This window comes from Dysidea avara, chromosome 3, assembly GCF_963678975.1.
Source record: "Dysidea avara chromosome 3, odDysAvar1.4, whole genome shotgun sequence".
NCBI lineage: Eukaryota > Metazoa > Porifera > Demospongiae > Dictyoceratida > Dysideidae > Dysidea > Dysidea avara.
This window is the reverse complement of record NC_089274.1, coordinates 28,503,762-28,523,951: the sequence shown is the minus strand read 5'-3', so window position 1 is coordinate 28,523,951 and position 20,190 is coordinate 28,503,762. Positions and strand designations below refer to the sequence as shown.

The 20,190-nt window shown below is 38.1% G+C and overlaps 1 protein-coding gene across 3 annotated transcripts; it reads left to right on the top strand.

Annotated features, from left to right (window-relative positions):
* Window positions 1-157: 157 nt before the first annotated feature.
* Window positions 158-19,259, top strand: LOC136251890 (uncharacterized). 3 transcript variants are annotated; one of them, XM_066044289.1, is made up of 7 exons: window positions 158-415; window positions 13,788-13,858; window positions 13,904-14,020; window positions 14,067-14,211; window positions 14,258-14,340; window positions 14,672-14,752; window positions 18,754-19,259. In XM_066044289.1, the coding sequence occupies exons 1-7, from the start codon at window positions 229-231 to the stop codon at window positions 19,123-19,125; spliced, it is 1,056 nt and encodes a 351-aa protein (XP_065900361.1). In that variant the 5' UTR covers window positions 158-228; the 3' UTR covers window positions 19,126-19,259. The 3 variants fall into 3 exon arrangements, with proteins under 3 accessions (XP_065900361.1, XP_065900362.1, XP_065900363.1); XM_066044290.1 differs by lacking the exon at window positions 158-415 and adding an exon at window positions 10,008-10,344; XM_066044291.1 differs by lacking the exon at window positions 158-415 and adding an exon at window positions 10,263-10,300.
* Window positions 19,260-20,190: the final 931 nt, after the last annotated feature.

The window sequence follows — 20,190 nt, the reverse complement described above, 5'->3', positions numbered from 1 at the left end:
CTAGCTGTGGACACAGTAATATAATATGTGTCAACAGCCTGTAGGTTGTGGCTGTGGAAATTTATATATATATATTTTTTGTTGTTGTTTACGTCTGCACGCGAGACTATGAAAGCTCATTTTTAAAGATTCCACCATATTAGATAGGCTGAGATCACGTGGGTTGCTAAACTCACGTGTTCACTTACGGGTCACAGTTTGCAACTTGGCGAGCAAGTACGACGATTTATGGCAGAGGGAGGACAACAGCCTCGACGACAGCCCAGTGTCAGTGACCAGCCGGTCCACAAGGAGATGACAGTGAGGGACAAGCAGCTTTTCTCCCAACTTGAGCAGCAGTTAAAGTCTTCATTGTTTTTTTACGTCATTCTGAACCTATTTACAGTACTGTTTCGTGTCTCAGTTAAGGAAAAAAGTTAGTCCACTTGCTTTTAGTGTTTTAAATGCGGTAATATAGCTGTGGTATGTGCAGGAATCACTGTGACCCTAGGGTTAAGAAGGAATCCCCCAAACCGCCTAGATGGCACCATTGTAGTAACGCTTAATCGTGTCATTATGACACTGAAACCAAATGTCATTAGGCCAGGCAAAGTTGATTGTTAGTTTCCTTGTTTCAAGATTTTCAAAATATCATGTGGGTGGAAGGTCATTATTCATTATGGCTAAAACCTTGAAGAAAACACTAAAATAAACCCACTAGTACAATAATGAAATTATTGTGAATATTTGAAAATCCATGCAGTGTAAATAGCCATACAATGAAAATTTTATGGCATTTCTATTAAACCATGCGGGCGGAAACAGGAAACTAACAATCAACTTTGCCTGGCCTTATGATGCTAAAACCACCAGTTTAAAAGTCAAAGAAGGCTGTCCCTGAAAATGCAATAAGTGGCTCAGTTGGGCTATAGCTTGCCACTAGCACTATGAGCAGGGCTCCCTGGCTTTCCAGTTACTGTACAGGGGTGGATCTAGAGTTTTCCAGACACTGGTCAAGGCAATTAAAATTGTTTAAGGTATCAAAGGTTCAGATCAAAATACTCTAATAGAGCAGTCAATTACCCTAATAGTACAAGCGATTTTTTGGAATTTTAAAAGTTACTTAGTTTACCTGTTAACTCAGTAAAAATAATCTAAAATAATATCTCACAGTAGCTACTGATTTTTTTTGCCTCAGAATGGCATCCATGTCTTCTGTATGCTTCAAACTTCACATAGTTCCACCGTTATAACTCTTTAGACCACTCCTAATATTATATGCCAGCAGAAGTGAGCATAAGCAGCGTATTTCAGTCAATTCCTAACATGTGTTTAAAATGTCAGCTTTAAATTTTGGTGAAAATTGTCAATCTTAGAATACATAATTTTAGGGGAATATGTTGCTCAGGAAGAAGTACTTGCAACTGGTCTATTTCCTGCAAGTCACTATGATTTTATACCACGTTCCATTCATTCATGTTATTAATTTTGTTATTGGAATATTTTCAGCAGTGCATATAGTCTATAAAGGAGCACTGTAGTAGTATAAGTGTTATTACATTGTATGTTGAACAGATGACTTAGAACAGAAACTGAGTGTGAAACAATAAACAGTGATTAATTTCAGCATTTCACCTTTTCAGAAACAATAAACAATGAAAGTTCTAGAACATAACTTCAATTATTGTCTGTGCAACCTATAAATAGCTTCTGGTTTTCTATTGCTGTACCTCAGAGTTGAATGCCAACTCTGACTTATTGTATGCTGACTTGTATGCTACATTTATTTCCTAATTCACTCTAGGGATTAAAAGTATCTTCAGGTCTAGGTGACCTCCCTTGTTTCACTACTTTCATTTCTGCAATCAAACTTATAATTCCTCGCTCTTGTTTGTTTACCGTAGAGTCGGGTTGTAAAGCTCATGTGTCTATTAAGCACATATTATTTGTTAAGCACATGCACATTTCTTGTGATTAGCCATGGCTGATAAGGCTAGTGCACATGGCCATATGTGTGGCTCAACACGTGACAAAGCTGCACTCTGGAAGAAATGCTGGAAGTACACTGAAAATTGATGTCTCCTTGAGTGCTTATGTCTCCCTTCACTATGTATACAACAAATAAGCCTTCTGGATTGTGATATTCTTTTTCATCAGGAAGATTTTACCCAGAAATAGAGTCAAATATCCATATACACTGGCATGGTGACCGGCATGAACTACTAACTATTCCATGTTAAACACCATGCATAATTATGTATTAGGCACATGTTCCTAACAGATAGTATTATTTTTACACGTTTTCTCTGAAATTATAAGTGCATGCATGCGCTTAACAACCTGACTCTATGGTACTTACTTTGTAACATAATTATGACTGGTGAACTCACACATACTGCGTCAAAAGAAAGAATGCTGCCAGAAATGATCATTAATAAATTTTGTGTTTGAACACACGTATATTCAGATTGTTTCAAATGAAGAACAGCATAAGAAGCATCTCTACAATAAATTCAATCACTATACAGAAAATTCTGATGATTAATGTGATAGTCAGCAGTTACAGAGTTGCAGGAAAGCCATAGCATGCTACCATGAACCAATACCTTGTGCTATCATTGAAAAGAAACAGAACACGAAAGTAAGTCCATTATCTGTGTATATACTGTGGTATGCCAAAAAGCACCTATCAGGCTGTAGTGATATGTAACAGTGAAAAATTCAAATCCATAGCCTTAGCCATTATTGCATTATGCTTGTCTAAAGGCATTAGCAAGTACATAAGCAAGCTAGCCAGTCAGTCAGTCAGTCAGTTAGCCGACTAAATTAACATGTGTACAATTTTGTAGCAACCTAATGAAATCATTTCAGATTGCACTGAAGGTATTTTGGGCTTGATTACACTTGACTATGAGCTGGATCCTGAAAAACTGCTAAAAATTAAAAGTAGATATTTCTTAAGAGAGTAAATATTTCAGCCAACCAGATGATTAACGGTGATAGCAAAGGTGTCAACAACAGACATGTACAGTTTCGCTCCATTACAAGTTTGGGAAAACTTGTAAAACAAAATTAAATGCTTCATCTAAAGTTTACTAAAGCTAAACTAATGGTTTTTACAATAACTAAATTAAAATGAAATTCTCTACTAAAAGAAAACTACTTTAAGTATAAGTGTGGAAATTCAGATTTATATTAATTACTTTAACAGGCCCATCTCGCTCTGATGCAGCTTCAAAGGCACATCGCAATTGTGGAGACAGTTGATCACAAAGCAAGTCTGCTTGAGCAGATAGATCATTTCGGCGTGAGACCCGTAAATCAAACTTGCACTGGTACATTTGCTGATAAACATCTAAGGAACAAGAGGTACATTTTCTTAAAAGATGGTCAACTAGAGGAGCCACAACACGGCTAGAAGACAAAAATGATGAGGAAAAGTGAATGGTTGGAATAGTGACACCAAGCCCTCCAAGGCGGGAAGGCAGTGAAAGAAGTTCTCATTTGATGGAACCAAATGATGGTTGGCCAGTCATTGGCATTGGGGAGACTTCTAGACGCTTAATAGCTAAAGCCATTCTTGCTGTGTTGAGACAGGACATTCTGAACACTTCTGGCTGTCTTCAACTGTGTGCTGGCCAGCATGGTGGCTGTGAGGTTGCCGTTCTTGCTATGAAAGAGTTATTTGATGATGCTGAGTCTGAGGGACTTTGCTAGTCAATGCATCTAATGCATTCAATTCGCTGAATCGTCGCTCTGCCCTTCTGAACATGTTTGAGTTGCGTCTGTCTTTTGCTACCATTTTGACCAATATATATCGTATGGCATCCAACTTGTTTATTGATGGAACTTCCTTGTTGTCACGTGAAGGGACCACCCAGGGCGATCCCCTGGCAATGCCAATGTATGCCATAAGTTTAATTCCTGTAATTCAACACTTGAGAGGTATGGCCAAGCAGGTGTGGTATGCGGACGATGCTGCTGCAGGGGGTCGTATTTGTCAGCTTAAAAACTGGTGGGATAAGCTTTGCTCTGTTGGCCGTCCCTTTGGTTACAATGTTAATGCTACAAAGAGCTGGCTGGTTGTTAAGGAAGGATCTTTGCAGTCAGCTTGGCGTGTTTTTGCAGGGACTGGTGTTCAGATCACTTCAGTAGGTCGTCCTTATTTGGGAGCAGCTTTAGGTTCCATCTCCTTTATCAATGACTATACTCAACAACGTGTCAGTGAGTGGATTGCTGGGGTATCACATCTGTCATCTTTTGCTAACACCCAGCCTCATGCTTCATATTCTGCATTCACTCATGGATATGTTTCTAAGTGGAACTACTATTTTAGCACCAATTCAGGTATCTCAGCCTTGCTTTCTCCACTTGAATCAGCTGTGCGTAATCATCTACTTCCAAAGTTGGTTCCCCATGCTGTTAGCGACGGTAACCCTGTGTCAACTTCTGAGGAACAGTATGGTTTTTTCAGAGCACTTTTGCGGGCTTTGTTGTTTTAGTCTTATCCCAAAAATCAGCCTTGTGTCCGGAGGTGATCCATCATCAGAATGACCTCTTTCGCCATCTTTCTGCCCTTAGACAACAGTCTTTGTCTGCCCAGCTGCAATCAGCCATCTCTAATTGTCCCCCACCTTTGTGCTGGGCTGTTGAGTGCTGCATGGAGAGGGGGGCCTCTTCCTGGCTATCTGCACTTCCATTGGAGCAGTATGGTTTCACCCTTCATAAAAGTGAATTCATTGATGCCGTCTGTTTACGTTCTGGCTTTACACCATCATTGTTACCATCGCACTGTGTGTGTGGTAAGGATTTTACCTTGTCTCACGCCCTTAGCTGCCCACATGGTGCCTTTCCAATTATCCGGCTGCTAGTTTGATGACGGAAGTGTGGCATGATGTCTAGGTGGAGCCTCACTTGCATGCCCTGTCTGGTGAGGTTATGCATCACAATTCAGCTGTGCTTGATGATAATGCCAGAGCGGATATCAGAGCATCTGGTTTTTGGTGGTGCTTACATCATCGCACCTTTTTGATGTTCGCATTTTTAATTCTTTCGAAGCCTCCAGTCGGTCTACCACCTTGGCTGCTACTTTTCGTAGGCATGAGGCCAAGAAGCTTCGTGCTTATGAGGAGCGTATACGCGAAGTAGAGCATGGCAGCTTTACCCCATTAGTTTTTTCCTCCTCCGGTGGAATGGGGAAAGCTAGCCACTACCACCTATAAGCATTTGGCTCAATTACTCAGTGAGAAGTGGAGTTCCCCATATTCGGTGGTGATGGGCTGGCTCCGTTGCAGTTTGGGGTTCTCCTTGCTTCGCTCATCCATCATGTGCATCCGTGGTTCTCGATCACGCTCTAAGCGTCCTGGTGTGCCCCCTGCAGTAGATCTCCGTTGCCGTCGCAGAGGGGCATCTACCAGTTCACTAACATTCCCTGAGCTTCTGTAGGTTCTTTTAGGTGTCTTTTCTGTAGGTAAATTCTTTCTTTTCCCTTTTTATGTTGTTCTTCTAGCTTTTTTTCCATAGAGACGTGTGGGTGGAAGGGAGTGCAATTAGGGCCGGAGGAAAATAAAATTTTTTTTAAAATTGCAGGAAGAAAATGAAGGCTCAGGACATCATCAAGTGGATGGAAAAGTTCAGGAGTGAAAGGCACTGTCCGAGCAATATATGACCAACGGTGCAGAAACACATGTGTAAAGACCGTATATGCTGCTTGTGGTTGGGTGATAGCAATTTCAGAAAGATTCTCCATCTCACCCACCCATGTAGAATCCTTGTTTTGAACATAACTGTTCAGAAATGCAACATGCAACCGCTCTCCGAGGTTATCTGTGTACATAGCAGGGGTGGATCCAGGACCTGGCAAGGGGAGGGGCACAAACAGGGTAAGTTGTAGGTGGTTGGGGAGAGCCATAGTCTCTGCATTTTTGAAGCAGCAAATTATCACCTTGTAGGTAACGTGTGTTGAGGTCTTGAAGGATCGGCTGCAGGTGAAGGTAGCGTACCGCGTGTTGTTATGATGACTTTGACAACCACTGATAACAATGTGAACATGTATAAATCAATGTAGGTAATGTGTGTTGAGGTCTTGAAGGATCAGCTGCAGGTGAAGGTAGCGTACCACGTGTTCTTATGATGACTTTGACAACCACTGATAACAGTGTGAACATATAAATCATTTATACAACAGCGGAAACAATGAACAGATGTTGTTTACCTATGACATGAAAAGGTGTGTGTAATTAATAGTCTATTGTCACTTGTAGCATGGCTTCTTCACATAACTGGTGATGGCTTCTCTGTAGCTAAAGCCAGCTGCTACAACCTCTTAGTAGTGTATCACTGTTGATTTTAGCTATTTTGGTCTTTTCAGATGGTTGTGAAGTCTTAAAAGCTGTTTAAAAGGCTCTGAATGTCTTAAACAACAGCAACACGATAATTATTTTAGAGGCGCTTAGTACGTACGAAGGTGCCACTTTAATGATGCATGAATACAGACAGTGGTTTTCTCTCTATCATTAAGGCTTCTATTATTCTACTTACAGTATCTTAATAAGGCCATCCATTGAGCTACTATTATTCTTATTTCGATTAATTCCAATCGTAATTTGTTGAAATATTTTCTAATAAGAGCCCAGAATAGCGATGATCAACAAGTAAGCCTGGCTTGTCGCATTCAATGATATAAATTCTAAAGTGTCAAGTGTGTGGGTCTGTCAGTTGTTTTATTATTAACCTTATTATGGTTATCGCATCCATGTTTGGACAATGATGAAATGTAAGGTTAGGTCATTTTGTTAATATATCCTGGCAATTTTGTGCTACAGTACCAATTAATCTAGCTAGTAGCTAATGTTACTTTTGTGATACAAAAATTCTGTGAAAGTTTAGTTCATTGAGATGCAGAAGCCATTGGGATTGTACTTGCTATCGCATGACATGAATGATCATTTACTCACTGGAACTTTTGAGCAGTTTGTAGACAATTAACAGATTCAAGCAGTGCAATCAGAAAAATCAATTGGCTATATTCCATACTGAATGCTCTATTAGAGTACTGCGATGACTGCTCTATTAGAGTATCTCGATTTTTTTACAAATTTGAATAGCTGAAAAGTGGTTTGGCACTCTGGGAATACAGCTAGACCAATAATAACGGAGTGTGTCATCGTGATTGAGTAAATAGATTGTTAAGAGATGTGGTCTCAGTGTTCGATCATTATTAATCGTCCAAGATTGCATTAATATGTGTGGTCACCTATCATGAAGTTACAGGTATTTAGTACTATTTACCTAGCGTAAACACTAAAATAAGTTTGCAGCTTCTAAGTCAACGAAAGTGAAAATTGATGCCTCACTAATATGGTTTCATACTAAATTCATAGCATGAAGAAGGCAAAGACCAGCCTGATTGAAAAGACAAGGCACAAAGGTCACACACTCATCAGAACCTCAAAAGGCACATTCCACTGGTGAGTTTGTTATTGTGGCATAAAATGGTTCGTTTGGTCTTCAGCCTTGCGCCTGTGGTCAGGCAGGCAGCCAAAGCAATTTTTTTTTAAATTTTATATCTGGCTGCTTTTCTTATTTTTAATACTTTATTAATTTTGATGTTAGATGGACAATACTATTCCATAAAAATGAATTTCATCATGTAAGATGAGTTTTAAAGGTGACATTAGCTAATTCCACTGATTATTCCTGTGGGTATCTGATAATTCTAAAACTTTTCTGTGAGCATCATATATATAATTCCAAAATTATTCTCACAAATAATTTTTGTTGGCATATTAGGCACAGGCTTAGCATGCATTGTAGCTGCTGCAGTAGCTCAGTAGAGCATTCATGATCAGTTGTAATGTAGCTGAACTTTCTACTGGGTGACTTCTAATGTAGCTAAACTCTCTATGGGCACTCAGAGTGTTCAGCTGCGAGGAAATCACCTTGTATAGAGTTTAGCTGCATCAAAAGTCAAAGCTGGCTTTGGAGTTTACAATAACAAAAGAAAGTGATATGCAGCCTTCCAAAAATAGCTTTGTGGTTTCCTTTGATGTGGTGTGTGTGTGTTGGTCCAACAATGGTTTATGTTATTATAAAAATAGTAAACAAACAAGTGTAACAAATTTGAGTAGGTGATCAACATAGATATAAAGCAATAAAACAAGGGCGGTCATCTACAACTGCAGTTATACTAGTGGACATTCCCTACTTCAGTCATGGCTATACCATTGACAGTATGTACATGGGATTTAAATGTGCACTAGCATGATATGATGTCTTCATATAAAAATAAAAGCAGCAGATAATTTCATGTATCATAGTGTGACTGGGCCTGTTCTCATGATATAGGCACACAAAAATTTGCCTACTTTTTCAGGCTTTCATCCTTCTTAACATTTTATGACATTACACTATAACCATGCAATTTTCAGCCCTTATTAACATTTAATTGGCTTTATAATACAAGTTAAAGAATGCAAATAGGGATAGCAGTACTGAGATCTGTTAGGTGATGGGATGTAGTTTATGCCATTTTTGCAGGCCTGGTTACATGAATATATTTTATAGTTATAACACACTTACAAGGGATATGACTAAAATATATGCACGATTCACAAGAGTGCACAGCGCTCGAGTGAGAGTACGTATATTTAGTCATATCCCTAGTAATTGTGTTATAACTGTTATATTCTACACCCCAGTAGATGAAAACAATTATAGTTAGTAAGGTATAGTGAAACAGCACCTCCTGGAGATGGAAATCAATAGAAATTCTTGATGGATCAGCAGTGGCGTAGGCAAGGGGAGGCATTTGCCCTTGCCTACGCCACTGCTACGCCCTTGTCACTAAGTGTTTTTTTTTAACTTCCGTCACAAGCTTTCCAGTAACTGACACGCATCCTAAATTAACTGTTTGTGCGCTACTACGCGAGTGCACACAACATTCAACTCGTTTGTGAATGGTGATAATAATACGATGATTTCTTGCGAGTTACAAGCAATTAGTAAAACGATGCACTAGAAATAAGGTATGCTTGAATCCCCAGGGGTTTCCCCCGTATAGACACTATGCCTTCACAGAACGAAAATATTAGACACAATGCTATATTTAGCCTACACTACTCACGTGATAGTGCATTTTTCGAACCTAGACAGATGACCCGCTCAAAAAGTCGCAACTCAGAAGTGACAAGTGATATGCAATGATGCTAGCTACAAACCTACGAGTTGATAAAGTGTTAAATGGACCAACTTTATTTTCCCGAGTTAATCTTCGTACAGTCATGTAGTGGCATGCCTTTTTCACTTTGTCAGTCAGTCAGTCAGATGATCCGTCACAAGCTTACAAATTCTGTTAACAGGAAAGGTGTAGAGTTGGGATTTCGTGCCAATACATGGCATTTGAATTTCGCTGGCTGAAGTGAGTGAGCTCATCATACTATGCCAGTGTGCTAGGACTGCAGCACAGACTGTGGCTAATGTAAGTAACTGTGACACATTGTATTTGTACTAAAATATTCACAATATAGTTCTACTGGATTGTGGGCGAATTTGTTGGAGTACAGTTGTGGCACGTGCGATGATGCTCGATGAAAATGCTTCCATTGATAAGTGATAACTGGAAGCAATCAGTAATGAAGTAGTTATGTAGCTAGTTACATAAGCTGTAATAATACACACCGTATGTTGGCTAGCCCATCATTGGGTCATTAGCCTTTTGTGCACTTATGAACAATGTCGAGCGTTTTGTGGGGGATGCCTGCCCCCCCCACCACCGGCTAGCTACGCCCCTGTGGATCAGACGTTTTACACTTTTAACGGTGCCACGCCCACATAGTCCTGATTAGCAGGCCTGTCAACTCACATGCATTGCGCGTGTGACACACGCATTCAACCTTTTTCACACGCACACAGTCGTCAATCTTATGCAATTCAAAAGTCTCCTCAGCAGCAGGTGCTTCTTGGTAATAGCAACGAAACCTTCAAGGTGAGCATTATTTAGAGTAATGGGTACTGATGTCACATGATCAGCTGATTCAAATGCGGATGTTACCGCCATGTAGCACGGAGCAATGTGCAGGAATAGAATCAAAAGTTATCAGACAGGAGACTTCATAGTTTTGGGTGACCTCAAAATGTCATTATTTTATAGCTACCAGCAGTTTTCTGATAGTTGTCTGTGAAGTCGAGATTAGTTGCACGTGATCCGGCGGAATTGGGATGGTGAAATGATTGCAGACAGAAATGAATCTGCATTGAAACAACAGAGATGTCTATGGATGATTGTACAAGGATTGTGTGCAGTTCTCAGTGATGGGATTATGTTAGTGCACGTGAGACCAGCCAGAAAGTACAGTATATATCTAGGTAGGATTTGCTAGTTTACTAGTTCAGATACCACACCCATAGTATATTATTCTGTAATATACCCACACGTAGCTGAAGAATAGCTAGCCACAGTACAGTATAAATGTATTGGTTAACAATTTTGCTATAACCAGCACAGGGAAACCATGCTGATATAATGACATGGAATCTTAGGCTGCTGGTTATAAATTTTGATAGTAGGTTGCATGATGCGGCTCCATCATGGTCATGGCTTGGTAACTCATTCCGGATTGCTCAACTTGACAGCCCTGGATTAGTAAGTTATCCACGAAGGAGACAAGAGTTCATCAAAACTTGTTCCAGTTCCTGAGGTGAATAATTGTTGGATGATTTAGGCGCTTGTTATTAGAGACTTGTTTACCGTTTAGATAAGGATTTTGCGGAATGTGTGAAGTTAAACCATATATGGTAAGTGCAGCCACAAAGCGTGGTATATCAATTATATGCCACAGTTTGCCCCACAGCGCGGCGCTTTTGATCTCAACCACAGGTGTGGTATATATATATATACCACTTTCACACCTCACTTCAAAGGGAAGAGAAGGTGTATCATGAACCACGATAATGGGTTCATAATAGGGATCGCCCATGTTTTTTGCAAAAATCCTAATAGAACGCACACCTAAAAACCACTTTGAAAAGCATCCTTCAACTCAAAACCACCCTCTGGTGGCTCTTTGCAATGAGTGTAGGTCCACTAGTAAGTATCAAGTGAAAAGGAAACAGTATGTGTATTTCAGACAAAACTGAAATATGCCCGTTTGTTCATATCATGAACCACAATAGTGGGTTCATAATAGAGATCACCCATGTTTTTTGCAAAAACTCTAATAGAACGCACGCTACCTTGGAAAGTATCCTCCAACTCAAAACCACCCTCTGGTGGTTATTTGCAATGAGTATTGGTCCACTAGTAAGTATCAAGTGAAAAGAAAACAGTATGTGTATTTGGGACAAAACTGAAATTTGCCGTTTTGTTCATATTATTAGGCCAGGCCAAGTTGATTCACAGTTTATCGTCACCGCCCGCATGGGTTTTTAGGAATAGAGCAACAATTTCATAATTCATTATTTCTCACATGATAATCATTGCTTACGCTCCCGAACTTGTTTTTGTATATTAAAACATGGTGTGTGCAACAAACTTAATGATTATCCCCGGCCTGGACTCGTTAGAACTTTCAATAAATTGATTTCTAAAGAGAGATTGCATAAACAAGTAGGCATAAATAGTGATGTAATCAAATAGGCTTGCAATCAGTATGTAGCTAGCAACTGTGTGAAACTACTTTTAAAATGTTTTTCCATGTTAAAAAAGCATAAAATATGAAAAATGACCTCCCGTCCGCACGGCTTTTTCAAAACTCCCGGACGATAAACTGTGAATCAACTTGGCCTGGCCTTATTCATAATATTATTTTGTTTCACTCATGTACAGCAAAAGTTATCCACTTTTTCGTGCTAAAAACTATATAGCCGTGCTTACCGAGTCCTTCTTCATGTCCATGACCTATTTTTGATTTTGTTTTCAGATGGAAACAGCCCAAACCGGGCCATTTCTTCTTGCCAAAATGCTATTATGCTCAAGAAGCCATACAAAAGCACGCTCAAAGTTTAGTTTTTTTGGTGTGCGCTGCTTGTGGCTAATAGAATCTGTCTTTATCAAACTCAGCATAGGCCAGGAAGCTTAATCTGGGCTGATGACTTTGTTGCAAGGTGGTTTTTTCCGCCCCATGATTATTGTACGTGGGCGGGTTATCCAGATTAAATACTCTAATAGAGCAGTCAAGTGTAAGTTTATAACAACAATCCTTGCACTGAATTTGACAGCTATTAAATGTACCAGTAATGTGAATTGTAGCTCATATTAGGAGACTCTCAGTCTGTATGCACATTGCAATTTGATCATGTGTGTACTGAAATGTTGACGCTGTTACTATGCAGAATGCAAAATTACACTATTCACAACAGTCTTCTTCATAATCCATTACTGGATTAATAAAAAGTACACAAACTAGATGAATAAAAGATTGGAAATTTTAAAATGGGAATAGGGATCGCTGAAAAAAGCCACGAAACAAGAAGGGATCGCTGGGGTGGTAATGTAAACCACAAATCCCTATTTTGACTCACTTCAAAATGACAGAGCATGTAACTAAAAATTTATGACAGAGAGTTAAAATAGGGATTTGTGATTTACATTACCACCCCAGCGATCCCTTCTTGTTTTGTGGCTTTTTTCAGCGATCCCTATTCCCATTTTAAAATTTCCAATTTTTTATTCATCTAGTAAGTAGTATAATAGCACTGCTATCAGTACTCAGGAATGCATTAACGAGAAATGGAGGTAGTATATATAACTTGTATATACTACCTCCTATTCTCATTAATGCATTCCAAGCATTCTCAGAAATCATCTGATTTCTTTGAGGAAACTGTGATCTCCTCTGCTGTAATATAGTGACACTTCACAGGATCGATAGTGGGTTTTAGTTTTTTAAAGTGAGCCAAAGCATAGATCATGGACTTGGGGAAGAAAATAGTTCATTGTTTTACTGAATGAAGAAGGTCACAGGTTAGCTTACAGTATATTGGTGTTTTGATTGTATAGTCATGTGGTGATGTCCAGACACTAGGTAGTCTCGTGCCCAGACCGCTATTTTCCTTTTTGTATTTGGGTGGGGGAAAATCATTTTCCCTACCCAAATACAAAAGGGAAAATAGCGGTCTGGGCACGAGGCTAGACACTAGGCGTAGTGCTTAATTGATTTGGCCATTATTAGTGTTAGCTAACATAATATTATGCACTACTCATGGCTAATAAAGTAAGTACTTTAGTGCATCTTTATATTGCTGTTTTGACACCTGGTGCGATGTCACATACACGTAGTAACTGGGCGTGGCGCTTTATTGACTAGGCCATTATAGTGCTGTAAACATATTCACTGCTTTAGATTATTCATGACTAGTCACTGCTTGGGTTTCCTGTGTTTAATTGCGTACCCATTTGCATGCTTGTGTTGATACACTTATGTTGGGCCTCTCAGCAGTGCCTTGTCATTGCTCTTACGACGTTATCCACAATCGGAATTCACATGGTCCCATATAAATACACTCGCAAAGCATTCATGCAGTGTCCTCACACTTGCAGGTGAGTTACCCAAGTGGAATATATTAGTTGTAACATGGGAACTTGTGATTTGCCTGAAATATACGCACTCACTCCCTCGTGCTTGTGTGTATATTTCAGGAAAATCCGGGGACTGGTGCCCATGTTAGAACTACTATATATATATAAAGATGGAGCAAAGAAAGTCCTAAATGTAAATAACTATCACTGTGATATAATAATTCTGTGAAAGATGTTGTTATGTCTATATAGTGCTAATCATATACATGTATTTATAATTCCATACATGTAGAAAAACCAATAACTGATTTGCTTAAGAATGATACTGTGATGGGACGAGTGATGAGCGCTTATCGTAAATTAGTACGTACGCTTGGCAAAGTAGTTGTTTGTTATCTAATTATGTAGATTGGAGAACTTTTCTTGTGGACAAGCGATAGTATTTGTGTTGATGGTGTACCATTCATGGATGTATGGTTGGACAACCATGCTAAAATGGCAAAAGGTGCCAAACAGTCCACAGAGGTAAGCACTGAATAACAAATAACTATGTATAGTGATGTACGCTTAGGACCTCACTTCATATTATTTTGTGCTGGCTGTACATGATAAAAAACTCCTGAAACACATCATTATTGATGTGTACACCAACATACGGGAGATTGTATGTGAGTTTGTAGAACTGAAAATGAGGGATGAGATTAAACAACAGAAAGGTATGTCTTAAACCACTTTCCAATTGGTTAACTCTTTTAATTTTAGACAAAGCAAGCCATTTGCAAACAAATCCATTTAAGGAACTTACAATTACTCACTTTAAAGAATTGAGAGAGAAATTACAAAAGGTGATTTAATGCATCTCTGTTTTAATTAATTTTATATATGAAATTTGCATAGTGTCATGTGTAGCTATATAACACTATTCAACTTATATTTTTTCAATGATGACTTCAAATCTTAATTGTGTGTAAATATTGTAATTTTAGTGTTATGCATTGACATGGTTCCTTTTGATTATTGTTAAATTTATTATAGGAATCAGCTGATTAGCTATATAACACTATTCAACTTATATTTTTTCAATGATGACTTCAAATCTTAATTGTGTGTAAATATTGTAATTTTAGTGTTATGCATTGACATGGTTCCTTTTGATTATTGTTAAATTTATTATAGGAATCAGCTGATTTCCATTTGCCTAAAGGGACATGTAGAAATATCATTAATCTTTTGGACCTATGGAGTTGTGGAACTAAAGTATGTGGGTGACGCACATGTATAGTTTGTGAGTGCCTATATGTATCATAGATAATTATACAGTATGGTAGTACTGTATATTAGGGATCATGAAGAACTGGGCATTTCCAGCCAAAAATATTAGTGATGTACCGGTATCGGACTTGTATTGTTAAGGTTATAAATGCCTGATACACCCACCACGCTAATATAAGCCATGAATTCTTCGAAAGAAGCCATAACTAGCATTATTAGTACAGTGGAAACTGCAGTAAGCTACAATATAAGATTCATTGAAGTCATAAACTATCTTTGCATAATTGATAGCCACAAAACCAGCAAACTGCAGTTGATGAGATTAGCAAATATTTTAGTATGCTGATTTATTAACTAGTATTCAAATCACTAGCTGTTTCTTGTGAGAAATGCCTGTGGGGCAAAGTATCAGTATCGGATCGGTATCGGATCAGTAGTAAAAAAGTGGTATTGGTACATCACTACAAAATATAACCCTAAAACCAGCCTCAATTTCCCTTCATGACAGCTTGGAAGCATTGGTTAGGCACACCCAAGCCCAAAAACATCTTCAGACCAACCCCTAACCCTTCAAAAAGTTTCTATGGAGTTCTAAAAATATTTTCTATTTATGCTGACAAACTAACTACCTGATGCCTCCAGCCAAGCATAAATCAACAATGGATAAGGCTATGGGCTTGATTTCTTCACTGTTTGATGTTGAAATGTGCCTTTTCGCCAACCATAGTACATGCATCATGGACTTGCCTTTGTCCTCCTATCAAGAGTTCATAATATTGTATATTATAAACTCTTGCTCCTATGTGTTCCAGTTCTTTTCATGAGTGTCAATTTGTAATGGTGCGATGCAGTTTCCTTGTGGCTTATTTCCCATATTTTCTGTAGCAACTAGATTGATTGAAGAGATGCTTCTCTCACTGTTCTTTATTCGTAATGCTGTGTAATAGGCTGAACATAGGTGAAGAAGAAGCGTAATGGTCACTTCGCTTTAGAGTAGTTGTGGATCGTGAATTCTCCATATTTTTTGTGGTGATTGGATTGATTGCAGAGGCATTTCTCCTACTGTTCTTCATTGTAGTGCTGTATATTAACAGGCTGAACATAGCTGAAAGCAAAGCGTAATGGCCATTTACTTGGGTGCGTGTTCAGATGAAAACATTAACTCTAGCGCCATCCTTTCTTTTGATGTGGTATGTGTGGGCTCACCAGTCATAATAATGTTGCAAGAAAAGTAAACAAACCATTAAGGGTAAGGAAAATTCCTATTTTTCCTTATACTTGTATAGGAGATCATGAAGGTTTGCATTTCCTGTAAAAAATGTCAAGTCTCACAGTACCTTCTAAGCATCTTGGCAGTACTAGTTAAGTATAATCAAACTCAAATATATATATATGCCTTCAGTTCAACCTGAAATGCTTATAAGCCACTATAAACGTTTTAAAAGTATTTTTATGTGGTGGTATCTTCTACTGACTGACTGACTGATGTTTTCAGACAAGAACACCATTAATTTCTTGTATAAAAGCTGCTTTTGAATAAACGCCAGTCTTGTTTGTAAGCCAGGAGCTTCCATAGCACATAGGGAAATAGCACCTGGTCTCGAATATGTCCAGGCTATTAATGAAGATACCGTTGATGGAGATTTAATTCATTGGCTGACAGCTACTGTTTCTTCAAATTTTATCAAGCACCATCTGGGGAATGAAAATGCTGTTAGTAATACATGAGTCTGTACTACAGGTATACAGGTATACTGCAACACATATTCAAGTGAGCAAGCTATGCTGAAGTGATTGTTTACCTTTATAACATAAGAACAGGGTCAGGTTGCACTTTGTCCATCCATCTGACACACTTATAGAATATCGTGGTCTGCTCCAGATTGGATCATCTGTGAAATGAACTGATTAGTAATTCATTGTATAATCTAGTCCAACTGCAGCCAAGTTTCTTTTGTGGGTCATGCCCACTTATCAAGATACAAGTTACTGTCTGAATGCGTATGTACATTTATCAGTAGGTGTATTGCAGTATGTAGGTATGCAGAGGATTCATGTACATTGAGCCTATGCGGGACCACACCCACTAATTGATTGTTATTTGTGACCTGCTGAGCAAAAACATAACTAGTTTGCAAAATTCTGTTTTGAAATAAAATGCATTGGATAAAAAATGCATGCTACAAAAATATACATTTTGATTGCTTCAGTAAATAGTGAAGCAAGACTTCAATTGAAATATCAAATATTTCCCTGTGAAGCCATACTTCAAAGAATCTATATACTTGGATTATTGCATATTGTCCAATGCACCATCAAAATGCAGTGCCAACATAACATATTTATGCAAAACTGCATATGAAGCCATATACGTCAAAGTATTTTAATTGGACATGAGCCATTAATATTGCAGGAGCCATTAATATTGCAGCAGTCATTTGTTATTCTAATATACAACTATAACATATACCACCAGATACGCCTCTTTAACAGACAATACTACCATACTGTATATTAAGGATCATGGAGGTTTGGGGTTTTTCTGGTTGAAAATATCACCCAAAACCGGCAGTTTCATACCATCATGGAATGCTGGTAGTATTGTAAGTATAACCAAGCCCAAAAGTGTCTTCATATGACTCTAAATGCACCCAATAGATTGCAACGATGTTTTAAAAATATTGTATGAAATTTTCTACTGCCTAACTGCCTGCCTGAAGCGGTAACTCAATAACAGCTAAGGCTATATGAGCTTAAAATTTTCACTGTTTGATATCACTTTGTCCTAAGATATGGCTTTTGGCATACCTTAGTACATACAATGCATCATGGACTTACCTTTGTCCTTCCACTTCTTTTTGCTGATAGCCCAACTGAGGCATCAGTTCACAGTGCTTCCCTACGTTTGTAGATGGGAATCGTCTGTATTTTCCATGGTGACTGGATTGATTGCAGAGGTGCTTCTCCTCAACAGGCTGAAAGTGAAGCATAATGACCACTTTCTAGGCTACTTCAGTAATTAATAGTTGGAGCGTGCTAATTGTCCGAATTTTTTGTAGCGACTGGATTGATTGCAGAGTTGCTTCTCCTACTGTTCTTCATTTGTAGTGCTGTGTGGGCTGAACATAGCTGAAAGTAAAGTGTAATGGCCACTTCACTTTCGAATCATAATTGGGGTGAGCATTCAGATGAAAACGTTAACTCTGGCTCCGTCCTTTCCTTTGATACAGCATGTGTGGGTTCACCAGTCAAATAATGTTAGCAAAAAGTACACAAACAACAATAAGGAATTTTAAGTTTGATTAGAGATCATATCATTTAAGAAACTTATAATAACTTTGTTATAAACCTGAACAGTCTTCTTGCTTGAAAGTATGAGCAGGCATGTGCAGACCAAAACTACATCTTGACAAATTCCCCAGTTAAATGATTCAGTCCCACCTCAGTAGCTTATTGCACTCATGACTTGTGATCCATTTAATGAGACATAGCTAGTCATTGTACAAATCAGTTGCTTTGCTCTTTCTGGTATCTACTGTAATTCCAACAGCAAACTTTAACAGAGATAAAGAAAATGTAAAATTTGAAAAATGTGTTAACATGTGGGAGGTTCTTGATTGATTTATTGTTTATCCTCACAGTAGTCGGCAGAGCTGTTCTTCCCTACTGGAGCACACATACATATAACAAGAGTACAAAAACAAAAACAGCCAAACAAATACACAAACAATACAAACACAAGAAACTAACTATAATCTAATAAGTATCTTCAGAACTGACTTTAGCTTCAGAGTACTTTGTGTTTTGTGTTATACTAATCTTTTTGATCTGACTGGTTTCCAGAAACTGTCCTTAGAACTATGCCTGAGCTGTAGTAGGGATTAAATTTGCATGTTATTTCCCGGTGCCAGCTTATTAGATTGTACAATTTTCAGTTTCAGTTTACCTTACATATGTATGTTATGTGTGTTATTTATTTTTTATAGCCTTCTGCAGGTAAACCCGCTTGGTACAAAGATCTCAGTGATGTACAACCAGGATTATTAAGCAATAGGTTTTATAGAGATCAGTACAGTGAAAATCTCTACAAACGTTTTACTACTATCATGATGAAGAAACTTAAATTTCGGGCTGATCGAAATCGAGTATTATGGAACCTCGAGCACCCTCTGTCATTCAAACAAGAAATTTCGAACCAATTGCTTTTATATTATAACGCAGAATCTGTAGCCGTTTATATTGGCACGGCTGTGTATTGGGATGAGACATTAGGTAGTCGACGATCATGTAAACTTAAAGCTATTACCAATGCAGTACAGAGACATTTGGATCAACGTGTATGCATCAAGAAAGATTGACAGAATTTGTATCTGACAGACCTGTATTCTCTTTTTGTTGATTGTATTGTGTTATTGTAATTATCCACAATGTTAATATTTGCCAATATAGATGTGTGATGACCAAAAATGGTAATTATTATTCTCTCAACTGATATGTGTATACTCTACACTCACACATTCTGTCTAAAACTGGGTCTTAACTAAAGCACTGCTCTTTGCCGTGATTTGTAATATTTAACATATAAACCTGTGGAAATTCTGCTTCAAATTTCCTACATTCCAACTCTCACAGAGAATTTCATCATGTTCAATTTTATTCTTTTTATGCTTGCACTCGTACTATTGTTATTCTACAATTTATAATTTAAAAGTTTAAGCTGTGTGTATCTTTGGTTCTGTTCACAAGGCAATAATTATGCCAATAGAATAACTGAACACAAATATGTATAGCTTGGGATGACGTGTGTTTACTGCTAGCATACAGTCTTCATACCCAATCATTTATTGACACAGTACAAGACCTGTTTATATGCCAGCATGTAATGGAGTCAACCAGCTTTGTGATTCCACCTCTCACTTATTGGACTTTGTTAACAATCTCAAGTACCTTCCTGGTTTGGAGCAGTGATCACTTGTGTATTTCATTTCGACTTGCATTTTCAAAGTATAGATTCACAATGTCTACCATGCTGATTTAAGTACAATCAATTGAGGAAATGACATGGAAAACTGAACGAAAACTTTTTGAAGACCTGTGCCCCTGTGTACAACCACATAACCAATGAATAAAGGAAGTTGAAAATCAGGAAAACTATTGTCAAAACTACCATTTGATCTCTGCTTTTTCACAGTACAGAAATGCATTTAGAACACTGACTAGACAACTGAGAAATAACTTGTAGAAAATGTCAATCCAAAGTCCTTTTGGAAGTATGTGTTGTTTGGAAAGTAGGTTTTGTACATCTGGTGATATTATGGTAGTCTGACAAGGATATAGGAACCAGCCTATTATGCTTATAATGCTATGCTGCAGTGCTCATTAATATGCTCAATACATATTATTATGCTCAAAATTTCTATGTG

Bases quoted from the DNA above. Each gene is read 5' to 3' on its own strand.
- LOC136251890 (XM_066044289.1), top strand. From the start codon at position 229: ATGGCAGAGGGAGGACAACAGCCTCGACGACAGCCCAGTGTCAGTGAC. The intron at 416-13,787 runs GTTAGTCCACTT...CCATACATGTAG, and splicing joins TGTCTCAGTTAAGGAAAAAA to AAAAACCAATAACTGATTTG. The intron at 13,859-13,903 runs GTACGTACGCTT...CTAATTATGTAG, and splicing joins TGAGCGCTTATCGTAAATTA to ATTGGAGAACTTTTCTTGTG.